The 19,025-nt window shown below is 60.7% G+C and overlaps 1 protein-coding gene and 2 long non-coding RNA genes across 6 annotated transcripts in view; 1 reads left to right on the top strand and 2 right to left on the bottom strand.

The window, feature by feature from the left end:
* Positions 1-19,025, top strand: part of TIMP2 (TIMP metallopeptidase inhibitor 2) — a 48,383-nt gene that overhangs the window by 23,988 nt on the left and 5,370 nt on the right. For 2 of the 4 annotated variants that reach the window (XM_047094050.1, XM_047094046.1), the window contains exons 2-3: positions 14,444-14,544; positions 16,492-16,600. In XM_047094050.1, the coding sequence (XP_046950006.1) occupies positions 14,444-14,544; positions 16,492-16,600 (210 nt within the window). Of the gene's footprint in view, positions 1-4,922; positions 5,014-14,443; positions 14,545-16,491; positions 16,601-19,025 lie in introns of those variants that run through there. The other 2 variants (XM_047094049.1, XM_047094047.1) reach the window with 2 other exon arrangements.
* LOC124522554 (uncharacterized) lies at positions 3,994-9,506 on the bottom strand. The gene is made up of 2 exons (XR_006964807.1): positions 8,101-9,506; positions 3,994-5,742 (listed from the first exon to the last, which is right to left on the bottom strand). It is a non-coding gene; the product is annotated as an uncharacterized LOC124522554 (long non-coding RNA).
* LOC124522553 (uncharacterized) lies at positions 11,727-13,330 on the bottom strand. Its single transcript, XR_006964806.1, has 2 exons — positions 12,836-13,330; positions 11,727-12,314 (listed from the first exon to the last, which is right to left on the bottom strand). It is a non-coding gene; the product is annotated as an uncharacterized LOC124522553 (long non-coding RNA).

The raw sequence follows: 19,025 nt of genomic DNA, 5'->3' as shown, positions 1-19,025 counted from the left end.
CGAGCTGTCAGCACAGAGCCCGACGCGGGGCTCGACTTCATGAACCGTGAGCCCAAGTCGGACACTCTACCGACTGAGCCACCCAGGTGCCCCCTGAGTTAATTTTTATATACGGTGTATGATTTTGTCTGTGGTGAGATAGGGGGTCTGTGTTTCTGGTGTTTGCACGTGGCTGTCCCAGCACGATTCATCGGGGGAAAAAACACCCAAACTGCTCTTGCCCCCGTTGAGTTGCCGTGGCCCCTTTACCAAACCTCCATCAGTGCGTTTGATGCCCCAGCTTTCTCTTCTCTCCCCCTCCTCTTGCTCATAGCGGTGGTGGGCACAGTGGCTGAGCGTAACTCTGACCCCTACTGGAAGTATATAACCGCGTGATCAGATTTACCCAGAGCCGGCGGCCCTCGGTTGGTCAAAGGCACTGTGGTCCCCGTGCACAGCATAGGCCTGGCTCTGCCACTTGCCGGCTGTGTGATCTGGGCTAAGTTTCTTAATCGGTCCCTGCCTCAGTTTCCCCACCTGTGAACCAGGGGTGCTGATAGCTGCTTACCTTGCGGGGTTATCAGAAGAAAGATGAGCCAAAACGTATAAGGTGCTGGAAGGGGGCCCCGCACAGCGACGGTCGGCTGTTCCACGGACGCGTGCTGTGTTCCGACCCCCACCATGCCTCTGGGCTGGCCTTGCTCAGCCCACAGAAATGAGAGCAGGGAGGGGTGGTGGAGGGGCGCTCGGCACAGCCTGCAGCGGTCCAGGGAGGGGCTCCTTTAGCCCACCAGCCTGGCTCATCTTGGTATCAGCTGCAGGGGGCCACAGATGTGACTCCACACCTTTTTGGTGTAAACGCCCCTCCTTTTCTGGGAAGGCGGGCAGAGCCCGCGTCCCTTCCTGAGGCCGGAGCGTCCCCCTCTGATAATCCCACGAGCGAAGAGCTGCGAATCCTGAGAAGAGAAGCTTAACCCCCTCTCTGATTGGTTTGCCCTGGATTCTGGTGCCAAACGTGCCTGCACACGCACACCCTTGCACACGTGCAGCCTCCTCGTCCTCCTCCTCCCTTTCCCCCTGCCATTTACAAGCAGCTCCCCCTGCAGAGACCAGACCCTCGCCCCCTTCCGCCCCTGCCTGAGTCCCCATGCGTCTCCCCGGGTGGGGGTCTCTACCTCGGCACCGCTGACCTGTGGGGCTGAACCAGCGTTCGTCGTGGGGACCGTCCCGGGGAGGCCTCCACATACCAGACGCTGGCAAGTCGTGACAGCAAAGCATGTGTCCAGACATTGCCGCGTGTCCCCTGCAGAGCAGACCCACACCCCACCGGGAGCAGTCGCCCTGCGGGATCTTGTTAAAGGTGTGCAGGACGAGTTGGGAACAGAGCCTGGGCCCTGGTGGGCGGGTGTGGGCCAAAGTGATCCGGAGGGACATGTCGTGGGGCTCGTCCCGCGTTCCGAGCTCCGTGTGCCTTGTCTCCAGGGGCTCGCTCTCCTCAGAGCGTTCCAGGCCGCCGCGTGCGTCTCCTGTCCTTGCGTGTCCTCAGCCCCTGGCGCCTTGGCCCCCACCACCCTCCCTCCGAAGCCGTGTCCGCGGAGGCCGCCGACATGAGAAGAAACACAGGCAGAACTGCTCAGCCGTGTTCCGGCCCCAACCACGAAGCCCCGCTTTTGAGGCGGGAGCACAGATTGCTCCAAGCCCGCGAGAGAGGAGACCTCGCTCTGCAGAGAAGGCAAGACCTCCAGCAGCCCCGGCGCCCGGCCGAGGGGCCGAAGTCAGGGTCCCCGAGCCCACGAGCGCGAGGCCCGGAGAGGCCGTGTTTAGCGCATCTGTTCGGCGTCGCGGGAGGACAGGCCAGGGAGCACCCACCTGACTTGGAGGGGCCCGGCTGCAGGGGGCCGGGGAGAAGCACAGAGCAGAGAGGAGTCACCCAGAGGAGCTGGTGAGACCGCGGCCCCAGCGCACCAAGAGGAAGGCGGTGGGCACGGAGAAGCAGGGGGCTACCAAAGCCACAGGCCTGACCCGTCACCCCTGCTGCACCCCAGAGAAGAATAAGGGGGAGCGAGTGCCTTCAGCAAAGACCGGCGGTGGCTGCCATCCCGCTGACCCGCAGGTGAGCAGAGGGGTGAACACGGAAAAGCTGTTGGCTGCCGTGGAGGGACCGGAACGTCTGGAGAAAAGGGAGAGAGAAGGAGCCTGGGACGGGAGGAGGCAGCCGGGAAAGGAGGCCTGGAAAACAACTGTCTGGATCAGGGTCCCCAGGGAAAAGCGAAAGACCCAGAACAGCTGTGGCCGCTTGGCTCTCCCCTCAGAAGGGGAGCCACGTCACCCGTGTCCCTGCGCTGGCACGGTGACAGGAGCAGGTGGCAGAGGGAGCTGGAGTTTGCCTTCGAAGGGTTGTTTGACACCAACAGAAAGCTGAAGGAACACCTGATCTTGAACCTTGTATCCAGGCCCGGGGCAGATCACAGCCCCGGCGGGGAGCACGGCCTCTCGGGGATGCAAGGCTACGGAGGCGAGACCCAAAGAGACCAGAAGACGGGAGGTGTGGAGACGGAAATGGATCCTGGCAGGGAGTCCTTGCGACCCGCGGATGTGGACGCCCGCCAGACGGCGTCCCGAGACAGGTGGAGAAAGTTCCTGAGCGAGCTCGAGAACCCCAAGTATCACAGGTTGGCCAAGCTCACGTTTAGGAGTGAGAGTAAGCCGTCGTTTCCCCAGGCAGGAGGGTCTGTCGGTGAAGAGACCCGGCTCCCGTGCTCCGGCTCTGGGCGGGCACCGGCCGGGCTCGACCCGCTGGCCGGGGGCCCCCGTCGCCCTGCCCCACGAGACCTGCCAGACGGAGCTGGCTGCGTGGCATTGCGGCCCAGGCGGAGGGCGGAGACGGGGCGGAGGCCGGGTCGGCAGACGGGACCCCAGGGGCTGAGCTGGGGAGCCCCCCCCCAGACTGAGCTGGAGGAGCCCAGAGAACAGGGAAGGGCGTGCGTGGCTCTTCTGAAGTCCCCCTCCTCCCGAGACCCGGACGAGGAAGGGCCGTATGAAGGCAACGCCACTTCCCCCTGGCCCTCTAGCTTCGCGGACGATGACGGGCACAGTCAGATGATCCGTGACCTTCAGCAGCAAATTGAAGAGCAAAACAAGTTGCACAAGCAGTTTCTCGAAGACGCCAGGAAACGCTTGCAGGAGTTCCAGAGGATGTGATAAGCGCGAGAGTTCCGCCCGCAATAAATGCACCGTTGGTACCCAAGCCCGTGCCCTCTGTGTCTGCGTCACCCGCTCAGGAGCCAGTAGGCACCCCGCTTCACAGCGGCCTCCCCGGCGCGACCGCGGCAGCCCCTGTGGGGCACGGTCCGCGGGCCTGGCCACGGGTGGGGGCTGCCCGCTCGCGCCGGTCGCACAGCGGAGACTCAGGTGAATGAAGCATGTTTTGGCCGGACAGACACTGGACTTTCAGGGGAATCCAGGGTCAAGCAGGCACAGTTTCAGAAGTTTCAATGTGGTGTTGCTTAGCCGTTGGCCGAGACCGAAACGGGGAGATCTCACTGAAACCTCTGAAGTCTTTTTCAGACCCACAAAACCAACATCGTTTAACAGGACCTCGCTTAGTATACGTTCTTGTAACTTTAATATCAGGAAGTGAGAGTGAGGCGGAGGAGAGGCAGGAAGAGAGGGAGGAGAAGACAGAGGCGGAGGGAGGAAAGGGGAGTGGTCCCCAGCAACCGGGCCAGCCTGGCGACTCCGCCTGGGGCTGGCAGTGGCGGGGCACCTGGCCGGCTGGTCAGTGTCCCACCCCCGGCTGTACCCCTGACCCAGCAGCCCTGGAGACCTTGCCCTGGGCGGCGGGGGGCAGGGGGGTCCATCTGTCAGTTGCAGATACTTAGGGGCCGGGACAGGGGTGGATAAACTTTTTCTGCAGAGAACAGGACAGTAAATTTTTCAGGCTTTGACAGCCAGCCAGTCTGTGGCAATGACCCACAAACGCGGCCATAGGCAACTCACACTGGGATGGGCGTGGCCGGGTTCCGGTGAGACTTTATTTACAAAAATGGGGGGTGTGGGTGTGGATTGGGACCTCAAGCCATAGTTAGGTGACCCTGGACCGACGTATGAAGGACGTGCTTGCGTCCCCCCTCCCTCCCCAGGACCTCAGGTGCGCGGAGTGGAATCATCCGTCTTCGGTCGTGATGCATTTGTATCACTGGCCCATGAATGGCCTTTTCCCTTTTAACGTGCATTTCCTAACGGATGACCTCATGAACGGTTGTGAGCCCAAGGCTGGAATATTTGCTCAAAACCGGCTTCTGCCTGTGTGCTACTTCCGTTTCGTGGCTGCTGTGCCTTCTTAGCTACATGCCTGTGAACTTGGGGTTTGTCGCCCGTCCCTCATCCTGTGGGGTGTGCCCAGGGAGATGTGGGGTGACCCAGTCACATGAGAAAGCTGAACTGGGCTTCCCTGGAGAGCATTGGGCTCACAGAACCCCCAAATACGCCACCTGGATGGGGCAGTAACAACACCCCACTGAGTTTTTTGGGTTGTTTTCGAATCTTCAGTATCTCCGGTGAGGAGGCTTCTGTTGCCGCGCGTTTTCGTCTCATTGAAAGCATCTCCTCGGACTCTGTCGCCGGTCTGGCTTTTCCGCTTTAGGTGGAGAAAATGTGTGATCGTTTTGTCCCCTGGTTCTGGAATGTCATGGGTCAGGACTGCAAAGCCAACTCGACGATCTGATCTAAGCCCAGTACCGTTAAGAACGAAGCCCCGGGCCGGGAGGGGTGTTGGCTTTGCGTTGCCCAGTGTTGCGCATTTCAAGATGAGGTACCTGGAGCTCCTGCCTGTTCCTGAAGCTTCTCCGTGGTCGGAGAGGGTGCTGTGAGATCCCCAGGTTTAAAGCCATGGCCACAACAGGACGCAAACATTGAGTAACGAGGTCTTCTGACAGCTGGAAGCCCCGGTCTAGTGAATGGACGAGCCTGCCTTGGAGAGGGTGATTTTTGTTTCTACTTTCGAAGGTAGTATTTGTGGCCCGTGTGTTTTAGGTGAGGAACTGCCCCTCCTCAGCTACACTTGAGCTAAAAGTGGATGCAGGAGATAGGCAGTGAGACATGGTGGAGGGTGGGTCGTCGCTGCCCGGACGGTCACGCCTACACTGTCCCCAGAGAGCGGGATGAGACACCCTGCCCTTTCCCACCTGTCCTGCAGGAGCTGGGGGCCAGTAGTGCAGAAAATAAGACTGCCCTCCAGCCCACCCCCGACTCCCTGTGAAGATGTCAGGTGCCCAAAGAGCAGGCTGGGGGCCGGGCAGACCCTGTCTTTGCTCCCTGTTGATCTGACCCACCTGGACTGCGGTGCCAGATGCCCTGGGACAGAGCCACCTGGAAGAGTGTGGGACTCGTGGCAGGTTCCCACGGGGCATGCCAAGAAGCAGTGAGGACTCCTGACTCCCGGATGACTCTGTGCCCCTTCGTTCTCCTGAAGCGTTTCTTGGGTCCTCCCTCTCCGAACACTGTACTTTCTAGAACTTTCCGTGGGTTTGATGCTCCTGCCCGCATATTTTGAGGCAGCCTCCCTGTTTCCATCTCCTCCCGCATTTACTGGAACCTTTGCCATCTGGTCGCTTCCTGGCAGTCCCGTCTGAGTCCTCGCCCCCAGACTACAGGGACTCGGGAAGGCCTCCGTGGCCGGTCTGGTGTTGCCCAGGGGGGTTGGAGAAGGAGAGCAGCACGTGTGCGCGGCTGAGGTCCGCTGCCCGCGGGACAGGTGCAGACCTGCAGTGCCGGGACAAGAGACGGGAACGGCGGTTCACCCCGTGATGGCGTGACCCCCCTCCTACTCTTGCCGCACTGGCAGGCATCGTTGCCTTTGGCTGTGACCCTGCCTTCTGTGTGTGCTGCTCTGAGGGTCCTCATACCGTCCCTGCCCCCGCCCAGCCAGGGGCAGGGTCGCGGGTGCATGATAATATCCAGAAACCCAGGAATGTAGAATAATGGGGAAAAGTAAGATTTTTTAAAACTTGGGGCCCCGGGGGACCCTCTCTGCCCTGTAGTAGTTCTTCAGACGAGCGGGAAATGTAACGTGGTAGGGAGTTGACGTGTTAGTGTGGCCTGCCTCCACGGTGCCTGTGACGGTCCGGGCCGCGTCCCAGGCGTGCGGGAGACGGCTGTGAGGACCGGGCAGACCTGCTGGGTCCTCTCCCACGTTGGAAGCTGGGAGCGTAGGCCCTGGGCTCCCTGTCTCTGCCTGAGAAATGCCGTGGGCTGGGGTCAGCGCGCAGACCGCATGCCTCAGCCCTACTCGAGGCGGGGGAGGGGGGCGGGTGCTGCCGTGCCGATGGGCCTGAGCCCCGGGCCCAGCCCTCTGCCTTCACCCCTGAAAGTGGGGCAGCCCGGAGCAGAGCCTGGCCCGGGGTCCCGGCCTGCCAGGGGCAGTGTGAGGACGCCCCAGCCCCCAGCCCCTCCGTGCCCCTTCCTCAGCCTGCGCATGGGGAGGGATTGCAGGGGGGTGGCCAGATGCTCCCTCCGCACCTCCCTGGGCTCCCTCTGCCTCCTGCCCCGCCCCGTCCAGCGGCTGCCCCCCGCTGCAGGCTCCAGGCCTGGGGTTTGCGGGGCTGAGCTTGGCTGCTCCTCGGGGTCTTGGCGGAGAAAGTGCAAAGCAGCAGTCCCTTCCACAAAGCCGCACTGTTCTCAGCAAATCCTCCCAGGATCGGGATGCATTTTTTTCAAGTGATTCAGCAGCACGTGAATGGGAACGGCCTGAGCCCAAGGCTTCGGGAACCGTGACCAAGGCCTCTGGCATGAGATCCCGCTGGGCTCACAAGGAGAAGGAAGGGTGGCGGGGCGCAACTCAGGGGCCTGCCAGGGTCCGGCGGGGGCGGGGGGAGGGCGGCCGAGCAGCGAGGGCCGAGGCTCTTCTCTGCGCAGCTGATGAGCTCTTAGAGACGGCTCCCTCCTGCTCCCGAGGGGGCCGTGGAGGTGGGAGTGCTGGTCTCCATGGAGACAGGGCATCCAGTGGACAGCAGCTCAAGCGAATGTGCTAGAATCTCAAATGGCCCGGGGCTGGGCCCACACTGCTGGTTCCTGTGCTCTCTCGTGCAGCCCGTCACCCTCCCCGACGCGTCGGCCCCCATAGACGCGTCTGCTCCTGGGGGTCGTGAGTGCAGGCATCTCCAGCACCGGCCTGAGTCCCGCCGGCCAAGCCTTGCCCTCACCCTGGATAGGCACAGCCCTGCCCCAGAGCTGGGGATGTCAGCACCCCCCCACCCCCACCCCAGGATGAGGAGGCTTGCAGGGACCCGAAGGTGCCATCTGGTCTCCCAGCGCTGCTGCTCAGTGGAGGAAGCCCCTGGTTGCCTCCTGGCACCACGGGGAGGCCTTTAATTGTGAAGTGATGCCTCTTCCCCCTTCTCAGTTCCCTAAAAGACTTGGCCTTGGAGGAAGTCTGCTGCACTGCCGACCGAGAGCGGCCGGGCACTGACACCAGGGAAGGCAGAGCCAGGTGTTTGGGGAAAGCCCTCACCACCGTGTCCACCGAGGGGCACCTACAAAGCTGGGGGGTGGGCACACAGTGAGACCGGAGGGGCAGGTGGGGTGGACGCTCCTGGGTGCTGAGCCAGCAATCGATGTCCTTGTGGCCTCTCCCAGGCTGTCTGACCACACCCCGCTTCCTCGTGGTGCAGTTCTGGGGGGAGGGGCATGGCCTCAAGCCCCGGGGGGTCTGAGCAGGCCTGCAGCCCACGCGAGCACGGTTCCCTTTCTGGGTCACTGTCTGCCCTGTCCCCCACTGTGCAGCTGGTGAGGTCCGCCCACCCTGCTCGCCATGCAAATGCAGTCCCACTGGAGGGGTTCACAGCCGTCTTTCCTGTGCCCCCCCACCAGCCACCGGAAGTGCTTTAGTCACATGCAAGCAGTTAGGGAATCCCACGGCAATCGGGGGCCCCGAAAACCTAGTAATTTTGTTACAGCTTTTGTGGGGCAACGCCACAGCTGTTACCACTGGGCTTAGATGCTGGACGGGGGGCACCCCCTCACTTTCCCAACTCTGGCCTTGAAGGTGGGATGGAGGGGCCCCCTCCAGGGCGTGTCCCGGGGCCAGGCTACCCTCAGCCAGGCTTTAGACACGCTCATTACCTTCAAGGAGCTCCAGCCAGGTCGACCAGCCATCCGGTGTCGCCCGTCCACCCCAGAGGGGTAAGAAAGTCTCGTCCTAAGCGGCAGCCGCAGGACGTAGCGGCAGGTGTCGGCGGGGACTTGGGTAGCTCTGCGGTTGGAGGGTGTAAATGTCTAGACGGCAGGGCCCCTGCAGCTGTCCCCGAGCCCCCAGCGGAGTGGAGCCCACCTGGAGTCAGTGGCAGCTGGGTTTCCTCTGAAGAGGTTGGCATGTAATTGTACGTGGAGACAAGGAAAGGGACCGGGTGACCCACGGAGGGCGTTTGCAGCTGCAGTGACCTCATTTCCGTGTGAGAAGTGGCCTTCCCCACACTCGCCCCTGCGGCCGCACGCCATTGCCGCGGCCGTCAGACCCCGGCGCCCGCAGCGGGTTTGGCTCGACTGCGTTCCGGCTGCTACACAGGGCGGCCCCGCCCGCTCTTGGGGACACAGGACAGGAGGGTCCAGGGCACACGTCTGGCAAATCTAGTCGAGACGCCATCTTTCCCTCCCCCTGGGCGCGTGGCCCCGGGAACATGCCCCTGACCGGAGGGACCACGGGTCTGGGAGCAGGGTGGAAGGGCAAAGCAGCCGTGTCCCTGCGGGCAGTGCTCTCCCTGGGCGACCCTCCCGGGTTCACGCTGGAGGCCACAGAGAGTCGGCTGGGCCGGGAGGGGACGTGGCCTGTGCTGATGCTGAGCCAGCCCTGCCGCTCTGAGTCAGTGCACTGGTGAGGCTCAGATGATCCGGGGCTGGATTTTGACCTTGTATTTACGGGAGTGTTTTTCCCGAACCCCGAGATTCCCACGTCTCTTCTGGGCAAATGCGTGGTTTTTCCATACTCCAGAAGCTCGGCCTCGCCCGGAACCGGGGCCTGGGGGCTTAGCGTGTGTTGAGTTTGTTGAGACGAGGCCTCGAAGGTCTGGAAGTCACGTTTTAATATCCACAGCTTGACCCGTGCTTTGGAATCGGGAGCCGGTGCCCAGGCAGAGCGGCCCCATTGGGAAGTGTCCTATTAGGTTACGTTCGTAAACGTAGCAGGTGAAATGCCTCCAGGGTGGTGGCCAGGCCCATGGCAAGATAGTAAAGACGACCCGGTGAGAATAAAATACACAGACTTGGCAAAGAGAGCTCTCCTTCTGGGTCTGCCCCCCCCCCCCCCCCACCGCGGATTATGGGCACGGCTTGCTGTATCCTTCGTGGCCTCCCAGGAACGTCCGCGGACACAGTAGGACTCAAAAGATGTTGGTGGGGTCCGGGGGGGAAGATGTGAATCTCTGCCTGGGCTGGTCGAGTGAGCCACACCCCCTGGCCAGCCCAGGCCACGTTGCCGTGCACTGAGGACACCCTAGTTTTCCCAGAAGCCCCCTGCTGTCCCTCCCCTGCCCCCCCTCCCCCCTCCCAGGACAGTCTGGCCTCCCTGGCTTTTCCCTGGGTGCTCGTCCTCTCTCAGAGTCTGAACACAGCCTGTGTTCTTGGGATCATCGTCTCTGCCCTTGACTCTCCACCCGCCCAGCTCTTTTCCATCCCAAATCTGGCTGGGAGTGCGAGGGATCGGTTTTGCAGGCTGCTAGCCGGGGGAAGTGACATCATGTGGTGTCCGTGGCCCGAGGGGTGGGGGCAGGGGCTCTGCGGTTGCGTGTGCTTTGAGTTAAGTCTACGGTTGTGCATTCCAGTAGCCAACATCTGGCGGTGAATTCATCAGCCAGTGTATCACCCTTGATCTCAAACCCAGATGTTGTGTTAACGGCAGAAAGGAAAGAAGAAAAAACAAAAGCCGAGCAGCTTGGGGAGAGGCCATCATTTTTTAGCACAAAGCGGTTAGAACAAGGATCTTTATAAAGCCTCTTGGTCCCGCCGCTGCCTCTGGTTCCTACGGCGGAGGGCGGGCCAGCGGAGCAGAACCCCTCGCTGCTGGGGGGTGGGCAGGCCGGGGGCCGATCACCCACCCCAGGGCCGGACACTGGGCCCAGCAAACGTGTGTCCATGCCTGGATTTTAGTTTCCTCTCAGATTCTTTTCTGCTTTTCCCCAGCCCTGGTCTTTCAGCGGCCTGGGACTGAGAGGGACCCGTCCTACGCTTAGAGTGGTCTCCATCCCAGAGCTCTGGAGATGCCCGTCGCCTGGGGTGTGGGAGATGCCCTTCTGGAGAGTTCTCTGCCTCCTCCCTGTCCGCCGCGAGGGTGCACGTTTCTGTTTTCCTGTCACTGTCTGACTTCTTGCCTGGGTTGGGTGCTCCTTGAAGGCCCTCCCGCACCTCCCCCCTTTCTCCCGTGGCAGCAGAAGGAGGCCCATGCTTTTAGGATTTCGCTTGAAAAGCAACCCAACCCCAGACTCCTGAGTTTCTGGCCTCGTGCTGGGGGCAGAAGACTGAGGGTCCAAAGGCCGGCAGCCAGTGGGGTCCAGCTTGGTGCCCCTCCCGCCCTCCCGCCCCGTGGGGCCCCTCTTCCTGTTTCCCCTCAGGTCTCCTGCCTCCGCTTGCCTGTGGGATCCTCTGGCTCTGATAAATTTATCCGCTAAAGCTTTTCGCGTGCCCTTCCCCCACCTACAGTGCTGAGCCCAAGCAGCCCCTGCTGCCCGGAGCAGGTTGGCGGCTCTGGGGCTCGAGCCCGCGCGGACAGGTGTATGTGTCGCGCCTCTCCTTCACGTCAGGAGGGCGCTGACACTCCCAGGAGATCGCCAGAGAACTTCTCTTCATTCTCTTTCTTTCCTTCACCATCTCTCTCGTTTTGCAAAGTGGAGAGAGGGGGTCCCCACGCGGAATTCAAAGACGCCCAAGAACCTGAGTTCTTGTGCTGCGTGGACGAGCCCCGTCCGAGCTCCTCCAGGCCCCTCCCCCTGCTTCCCTGCAAGCAGCTGGCATCCCGGGAGCCGCTTACCATTCTAGTCCGACCCCGCGGGTGGACCCCGGACCCTGGATGCAACCGGTGCCTTCTTTCCGATCATCTGAAACCGGAAAGTGTGGAGTGTGTCGCCCTAGGCCAGAGCGAGCATGTCAGGGAGCCGCGTCAGACCGGCCCCTGGGATTCGTGCTGACCGGGATGTGCGGTGTGGACCCGAGCGGCCAGCAGGTGTGGCTCTCCAGACCCGTCACCCGCAAGAGTGGGGACGTGCGCGCCATTCTTCGCCACGGCGCTTTTGCTGTTCTGTCGTCCGGAACTAGAGGTCCGTGGGGCCCCGGGCACCGTGTTTCCGAGCCCTCACTGCACCCGGAGGGAGTGCGGGTACCGGCAGCGGCACCTCGGCTGCGGACGTGAGCGGCTGTGTCTCCGGGACGTCAGGGAACTTCCCAGAGGCTGCGCGGAGGGGGAGGGGCTGACGCACAATCTAGCCCGGCGCTGCCCCTTTTGAATTAGGATTTGGACGGGGCGCCTGGGTGGCGCAGTCGGTTAAGCGTCCGACTTCAGCCAGGTCACGATCTCGCGGTCCGTGAGTTCGAGCCCCGCGTCAGGCTCTGGGCTGATGGCTCGGAGCCTGGAGCCTGCTTCTGATTCTGTGTCTCCCTCTCTCTCTGCCCCTCCCCCGTTCATGCTCTGTCTCTCTCTGTCCCAAAAATAAATAAAAACGTTGAAAAAAAAATTAAAAAAATAATAATAAAATGGGGAAATGTCACTGTGTACTTAACGTGTTATGATACAGATGGAAACTACAGAAGCCGAATTTCCCCTCTTAAAAAAAAAAAAAAAAAAAAGAGGATTTGGACTGCCTGGGAGCCTTAGGGGTTTTTCTGGGAGAAAACGGCACGGAAGGCAGTGGAACCTTTTCACCGTCTGAGAGTAGCGTTTGCCTGTCTTCTGCCCGCCCGCGAGTGATGTTTCTTGAGCACCTATTTTGGGTTGAGCATTGTGTGGGGGTAGCGAGGCTTCTGGAAGGCAGTTCCAGAAAGCATGCAGAATTGGGTGTATTATAGTAAAATCCAGCAGCAATGCCCTTTCTAGAACCGTGGCTTCCCTTGGATGTTTCTGGTTCATTTGATATCACCAGCCGGTGACGGTGTCACGGGAGGGGACAGGGTTAATCTGGTACGTTTCCTGATTTGCATGAACACGTGGCATCGCAGTAGGGTACAGATTACACAGGTAGTACGAGGGACCACAGACAGACTTCACCTGGTTCCCCAGATTTCTCAGGTACAGCTCATTTCCATCTGGCGAATACCTGGTGAGCGCCAACTGCTCTGTGCCTAGAACATAGCTTCTGCCAAAAAAAAAAAAAGAAGAGGGGGGGCTCCTGGGTGGCTCAGTCGGTTGAGCGTCCGGCTTTGGCTCAGGTCATGATCTCACGGCTTGTGGGTTCGAGCCCCGCGTCGGGCTCTGTGCTGATGGCTCGGAGCCTGGAGCCTGGAGCCTGCTTCTGCTTCTGTGTCTCCCTCTCTCTCTGACCCTCCCCCGCGCGCTCTCTCTCAAAAATAGACATGAAGAAAAGAGAACGTAGCCTCTGCCTATCAGAAAGGCAGGTGCACAGCTGTTTACGACAGGATGGATGAGAGTGTGGAATGTGCCAAATGCTATGGGAGGACAGGATTTCCCAGAACAAGACAGGAAAGGGCAGTTTTATCTGGGTCTTTAAGGATGAATAGAAGTTTTCCAGGCAGGGGAGGGGTAGATGGCATTCGGAGCAGAGGTGGGGATACCCCTGGGCAGGTTTGGGTTCAAGGGACTATTATGGGCTGGTGGGACAGCAGGATAGGAGCCGCTGGGGGTAACTGAAATACATACCTCCTGGTACCGGGCCGCAAAGGGTCTCCCGTTTTAGACGAGGGCAGTGGGCGGCTGAGGAGGACACTTGAGCCAGGAGGGATGCGTCTAGAAAAAGCCCGCTGATGCCAGGGCCAGGAGGAGCCATGGAAACAGGTTGACCTGTTGCCAAGGGCAGAGCCCTCGGTTCTGGGCGGCCCACTGGGTGGCATTTCCTAGATGTGGGTTTGCAGGTTGGGGCCTGGCTCAGCCCCGAAAACAGGAACCCGTGGCCTTGGCCGGTCATGACTCAGCTGCAACAGAAGACACATGAACGGGGTTTGGGCCTGGGTGGGGCGGGGGCGCTGGTCCCTGGTGCCAGGCTGGGATCCGGGGGATGGGCACAGACGGGGGGTCCATGTGCCTGGGCCTCCGGGCTCCGTGGGGAAGACCACCCTGGCCAGGGAGTCCCGAGATCCGAGCTGCCCACCCGCGGGTGGAGAACAGAGGCGCCTTGGTGCCCGGTTCTGTCTGTTCCTTCTTTCTCTGTCTTGCTCACATCCCATTAACGGGTGACCCTGCACAGCTGAGTTGTGGAAGCCAAAGCATTTAAAGCTCTTAAAACAGGCCGTGCCACCAGCTGATAGGGGTCAAAATGGGGAAGGGGAGGGCTCTGCCCAAATGACACGGGAACTGCCCACCTCACCTTGTCGGGGCACGGGCTGGGGCCCGGGGTCTGCCTGCCTTGCTAGGAGGAGGCCATGGGGGGGGGGGGGCATGGCCCACGAGCAGCCTCGGGCTCTTGCAAACACTCCAGAACCTTCCCAGCCCGGCCTCTTCCCTCTCCTTCACCTTGTGTCCCAGTCTGGGGTCATTTTCCTTCCGTGGGGGCTCCTTCCGTGGCAGCGGCCCCGTACGCCGGCCGGGATGCCCGTGACTGCCTCCTCACCCGGTTCGATACCCTTTGGCGGGTAAAGCGCTCTGACCCTTCCTCTGTCGTGCTCCCTATAGAACCTGTGTCGTTATCACAGAGAGTCAGCCACAGGACATCTTTCAGGGACACTTTTGGGACAGATTAGGCGTAGCGGGATAGACTCTTCAGATCGAAGACCACCCCCCCCCCGCCCCGCCCAGTCCTAAACACGACGAGGCCTCTTGGGGAGGCTGTTACTCCCCTGCCTTCAGCCTGGAAAAAAAAGCCTGTTTGCCAGCAGGCTGCGGACGGAGGCTGGGTGGTAGGAGGCTCCCCGTCTTAGCTGCACGATGACGATTGCGGGCCAGTTAATTTGCTTATCTGCTTCCCCAGCCACCTGCGTACACAGTGGAGAGAATTTGCAAAAGCCCCAGAGCACTCAGGCGTGACCTCAACAAAGCGCTTCGTCCCCATCGGTGCCTGCCAGTAACCCCGCTGGTCGCGGGAGATCGGGTTTCTGCTTCTGGCTTCCGTGGACCGATTCGTGGGACCAGAGGGGGGCTCTTAGGGCTTTACCTCCTGACCCTCCCCGCTGAGCTCGTGAGGGCTCTGGTGCCGTGCTAAGGGCTGGGGTCATCTTGCCCCCGGCCTCCCGCCTCCCTGCAGCCCCTCGCCCCTGCTCGGAGCCAGGACGGCACAGGGGGGACTCTCCTCACCTCTGCGTCTTTATTTTGCAGTGATCAGGGCCAAAGCGGTCAGCGTAAAGGAAGTAGACTCCGGGAATGACATCTACGGCAACCCCATCAAGCGGATTCAGTATGAGATCAAGCAGATAAAGGTAAGGGCGACTGTCACCAGGCTGCCCCACTGGGCAGAGCAGCGGGAAGGTTGGGAGCAAGGTTGCCCCCCCCCCAGAGGCGGGAAACCATGAGGAGGTGTCCCGGGGTCTCGGGGAATGCAGCGCGGCCCCCGTGGAGCAGACCTAAGGGCTTCGAGCCACAAGTCGATCTGATTTTCCTTATCTGTAATTGCCTGAAAAGTCGTGTGGACCTGCTGCGTTCCCGTCGACTGGGTTACTTCAAAGATGTGTCGTCTTCCTTGTGATGGGTCGTAAATTCGGGGCAGGCCCTCAGCGTTGTCAGCAAGTGTGCCAGAGTTTCTATGGACCATTCCACGGGTGCCTGTCCTCGGCTGAGCTAGGGCGAGGTTCGAAGCCAGGAGACCTTGGTCGTTGCGTCTGGGAGGCCTCATTTCCCCCCACACTGTGCTGTGGGCTCTAGTCTTGCCTGGTGAGCTTTAAATTCTAAGAGGAAGGAAGGAGTCCTCTGGGCAGGTGTGGTGGGAGCCACCTTCTTGCAAGGGAACGTGAAGGAAGGATGGAGCCCGGAGCCCGGCCGGTGACGGAGAGGAACATCGGCCGGGTGGCAGAGGGGCGGACAGATGCGGGGGGTGGGGGACAATGCGTTAGTTTTTTCGGAACGTGTGTTCGTGTTCAAGGGCAAGGAGCCCGTATTTGAGGGGAGACGGGGCAGAGGGCGGGGCTTGGAAAGACAGGACCAGCCCCGGAGGACCGTGATCGTGATCGTTGGCAACAGTAGCTAACTCGGTCTGCAGGAGAGGAGGAGATTCTAGGCTCTAGCTGGAGAAAGGGCTTTGTCAAGGTGGGAGCTGTAGCCGTGCATATTTAACTTCGTTACAAAAATGTTATTTTTAGCCGGAAACGTTATCAGGAGGTCAATGAAATGCTTATTCGCTGCATCTGTGGTAGCTAAGAGGGCGTGAGCTATGAGCGGGAGAGAGAGCATCTCTGTTCCTGAGACCTCATTAAGGCATCGTGAAAAGGCCGGTGTCGACACCGAAGGACGATTCTTGCCCTTTGGTGATTAATAGAGCATGTTGTCGTCACCATCGGCCTAACCTTTCCTGGCGTGGGTGGGACGAGCTGTCTCAAAGCCGGTTTATCATGACATTGAGATGACCCTATTCCATTGGGGTTTGCTTGTTGAAAGCCCCTCCTCCCCCCCCATCCTGTCCCCCAAAACCAATGCTGTTGACTCTGATTTAGGCCCAGCAAAATCCCGATGAGGTGCCCGAAGCCCGAGGGCGCCCCCTGGGCTGCGCCCCACGGCCGGGGTGGGGGACCGTCCTCAGTGCACGCTCACGTCCCTGCCTGTCACCACCCCCGGTGGGGCCACAGGAACCCCTGGCTGTGGTGGGTTCTGCCTGTGTCACCTCCTCCCGGGGAACAGTGCACCCCTCCACGTGGGCTGCAGGCACGTTCAGTAGGTCACTCAGTAGATCCGCAGGCGAGAAGTCAAACCCCATTGGCCCCGGGGAGTCGCATCCTCCTTGCAAGGGTGCAATCCCGCCCCGGGGCCCCATCAAGCAGCCAACGCTTGACCCAAATTCCTGGCAGTGCACAGGGGGGTGTCCCTCCACGACGGGTGAGAACCACCTGGAGACACACGGGCCTCTCCCCGGAGATTCTGAAATGACCTTGTCGGTGGTAGGGAGAGTCGGGCGTCTGAGACGGTTTCCTCCAGGTGACAAGAGTCGCGCCCAGCGTGCTGGTAGCTGCCACACTACGTGAGGAGTGTCTCCAGAGAATCAGTCTACAGCGGGAACGGTCACCTTCTAGCTCACTAGAACCTTCTGCCCCCCTTTCCCATGCTGCACCACAGGTGCAGGTCGGGCGGCCCCTCCCCGGGATGTTACGCGTGGGACCCGGACCTTGTTAGCTGTGCGGACCGGCTCTCCTCACGTTTCCTTATCCTTGTCTTTCCAGATGTTCAAAGGACCTGACAAGGACATAGAGTTTATCTACACGGCTCCTTCCTCTGCTGTGTGCGGGGTCTCTCTGGACATCGGAGGGAAGAAGGAATATCTCATTGCAGGTGTGTGTGTGGATATGCCCTGGAACGTTGTCAGGGACCGTCCAGGGCCGCGTCTCTGGGGTGGGACCTGGCGAAACCACGAGGCGGGACAGAGTCCCGGGTCCTGACGCCGAGAGGCCGTCCCGAAGTCTCTGGGCTTCCCTGCCCTTTCCCGTCTGCGAATTCCTGGTGGATTCTCACCTGCCCCCCAGAACGGGGGACCCAGTGTGGCTTCATGGGGAGACACAGTAAACCAGTGTCCACGGGGAATCTGCGGTCGGGCAGACACCAGGAGGTGAGAGGGTTTGCGTTTTGCTCCTGAGGGGGAGTCGTGCGCGAGATGCCGGAGGCACCCATGGCTGGGCGGGAGGCGGAGAGGGGTTGAGACCTTGTGTTAAATCTGCTGATGTTATGAGGTCCTCGACCTGTGCAGCAACTCCGCTCATCCTGTCTTTTTCCTTTTTTTTTTTTTTTTTTTTTTTTTTTTTAGTTTATTTACGTATTTTGAGAGAGAGAGAGAACACGAGCCGGGGAAGGGCAGAGAGAGAGGGGGAGAGAGAGAATCCCAAGCAGGCTTCCGCACCGTCAGCACAGAGCCCGGACGTGGGGTTCGACCTCACAGACTGGGAGATCGCGACCCGAGCCAAAGTCAGGTGCTCAACCGACTGAGCCACCCAGGAGTCCCCTAAATGTTTTCTTATGAGCATCTATTACAGTTTAGGTTTTCTTGAGCTAGAACTCACACACCATGCAATTCACCGTTCAAAGGGCATCATTCACTGGTGTGACACCTCCATCATCGAGATGGGCAACCACGGCCACCGTCGGAGAGAACTCCGTACCCTTTCGTGGTTTTACCTTCCTGGCCGCCACCCCCCACGCTCCTCCCCCAGCTGCAACACCCCCCAGTCTACTTCATGACTCCGTGGGTTTCCCTGTTTCAGAGGCCTCTGAACGGAGTCACAGAATATGCGTGGTCCTTCGTGCGCGACGTCCCTCGCTCCGTGGGGTCGTTTCACAGCTCCGTCCAGGTTGTAGCATGAATCAGAACTTGTCCCCTTTCTACGGCCGAGCAGACCGCGGTCTGTCTGCCCGCTCACCCGTCATTTCGTGGACGCTGGGGTTGTCTCCACCTTTGCGCTCTTAGGCACGAGGCTGCCGTCCACACCCGTGATCGGGTGTCCGCGTGGCGGTGTTTTCATTTCTCTTGGGCCGATACGTGGGAGTAGAATTCCAGGGCGTATGGTGACTACGTTTAAGCATTTGAGGGGCTGCCAGACTCTTCCAAAGCAGCTGCACCATTTTACATTGGCGGCATCTACTGTTTTTCCGGTAAGAAAAATAAAGTCAATCGGAGAGAGAGGGATGGGGACAAAATCACGAGGCGGAGACCTTCCTGACTGCGCTTGTCACGGCGACGCGGGGGCCGGCGGGGCCGGGCAGGTGCACAGAACACGTGGTGCGGGTGCCCAGGGGCGGCTGTTAGAGACCCAGGTCAGCAGGTGCAGGGGGACAGTCAGCCTCAGGCGTGTCTCCTTTTTCATGCTTCCCTATGCTTGCTACATTTTTGCAAATGACATCTATTGCTTTTATGGTGAGGAAAATAAGCCCTGGAGAGAAGGCAGAGGAGACAGAACCTTGCATGGTGGCGGGAACTTGGCGCCCTGACAGGTCCACCGTTTCCAGGTCCCCGCATCGGGTGGAGCAGGGCTTTAACCTACACGCCTCACCCCGCGTCTCCTCACGTCGCCCTCTAGAGGCAGCCGCCCAAACTGCAGAGCTTCCAGAGCTGCCGGAAGGAGGGCGGGCCAGGGTCCCCTCCGGGTGGGGGCTCCTGGGTGGGAAGGTGACCCAGGCCTGGCTTCACACACGTCTCCACCGTCTCCCTGCGACCGGAAATCGTGGCGCCCCTTTCCTGGCCCTGGTGGGCTCTAAAAGCTTTTCGTGCAGATTCCGTCCGATCCTTACGACCCCTTATGAGGAAGGCACTGCCGTGATCCCCGTTTTACAGATGAGGAAAACCGAGTAGACGAACACCGTGGCCCAGGTCCGGGGGCGTGTGCCTCAACCCGCTTCCCCACACCAGTTGTTAGGTTCTGCTTGGTGGCTCGTTGGTCGCTTGACATTGGGGTGTGTTTAGGGTGCAGACTTTTTTGGGCAGATGCTGTGCCGGGGCGGGGGGGGGGGGGGGGGTTGGGCACGTCTCCGCACACCCGCGCCCGGGCCGCGCCGGGCTCTCACGCTCTGCCGTCTCGTTGGTCGGGTCCAGGCTGTGGAGGTCTCACTGCCCAGCCTCTAAGCCAGCAGCCCCTCCCCCGCACCGTGTGCGAGAATTCCCGGGGGGGGGGGGGTTGGCTACCAGCCCTGGTGCCCAGGGAGCACCGCAGACCGGATCAAGCAGAATCTCCCGGGGTGTGGCCCTGGCAGCAGCATTTTTTCTTAACGT

Source organism: Lynx rufus, unplaced genomic scaffold (genome assembly GCF_022079265.1).
Source record: "Lynx rufus isolate CCGP_SWC_20201006 ecotype Redwood Valley unplaced genomic scaffold, mLynRuf1.p SCAF_37, whole genome shotgun sequence".
Taxonomy (NCBI): Eukaryota; Metazoa; Chordata; class Mammalia; order Carnivora; family Felidae; genus Lynx; species Lynx rufus.
Note: the sequence above shows the minus strand (reverse complement) of the source record. Positions and strands in the feature narration are given on the sequence as shown.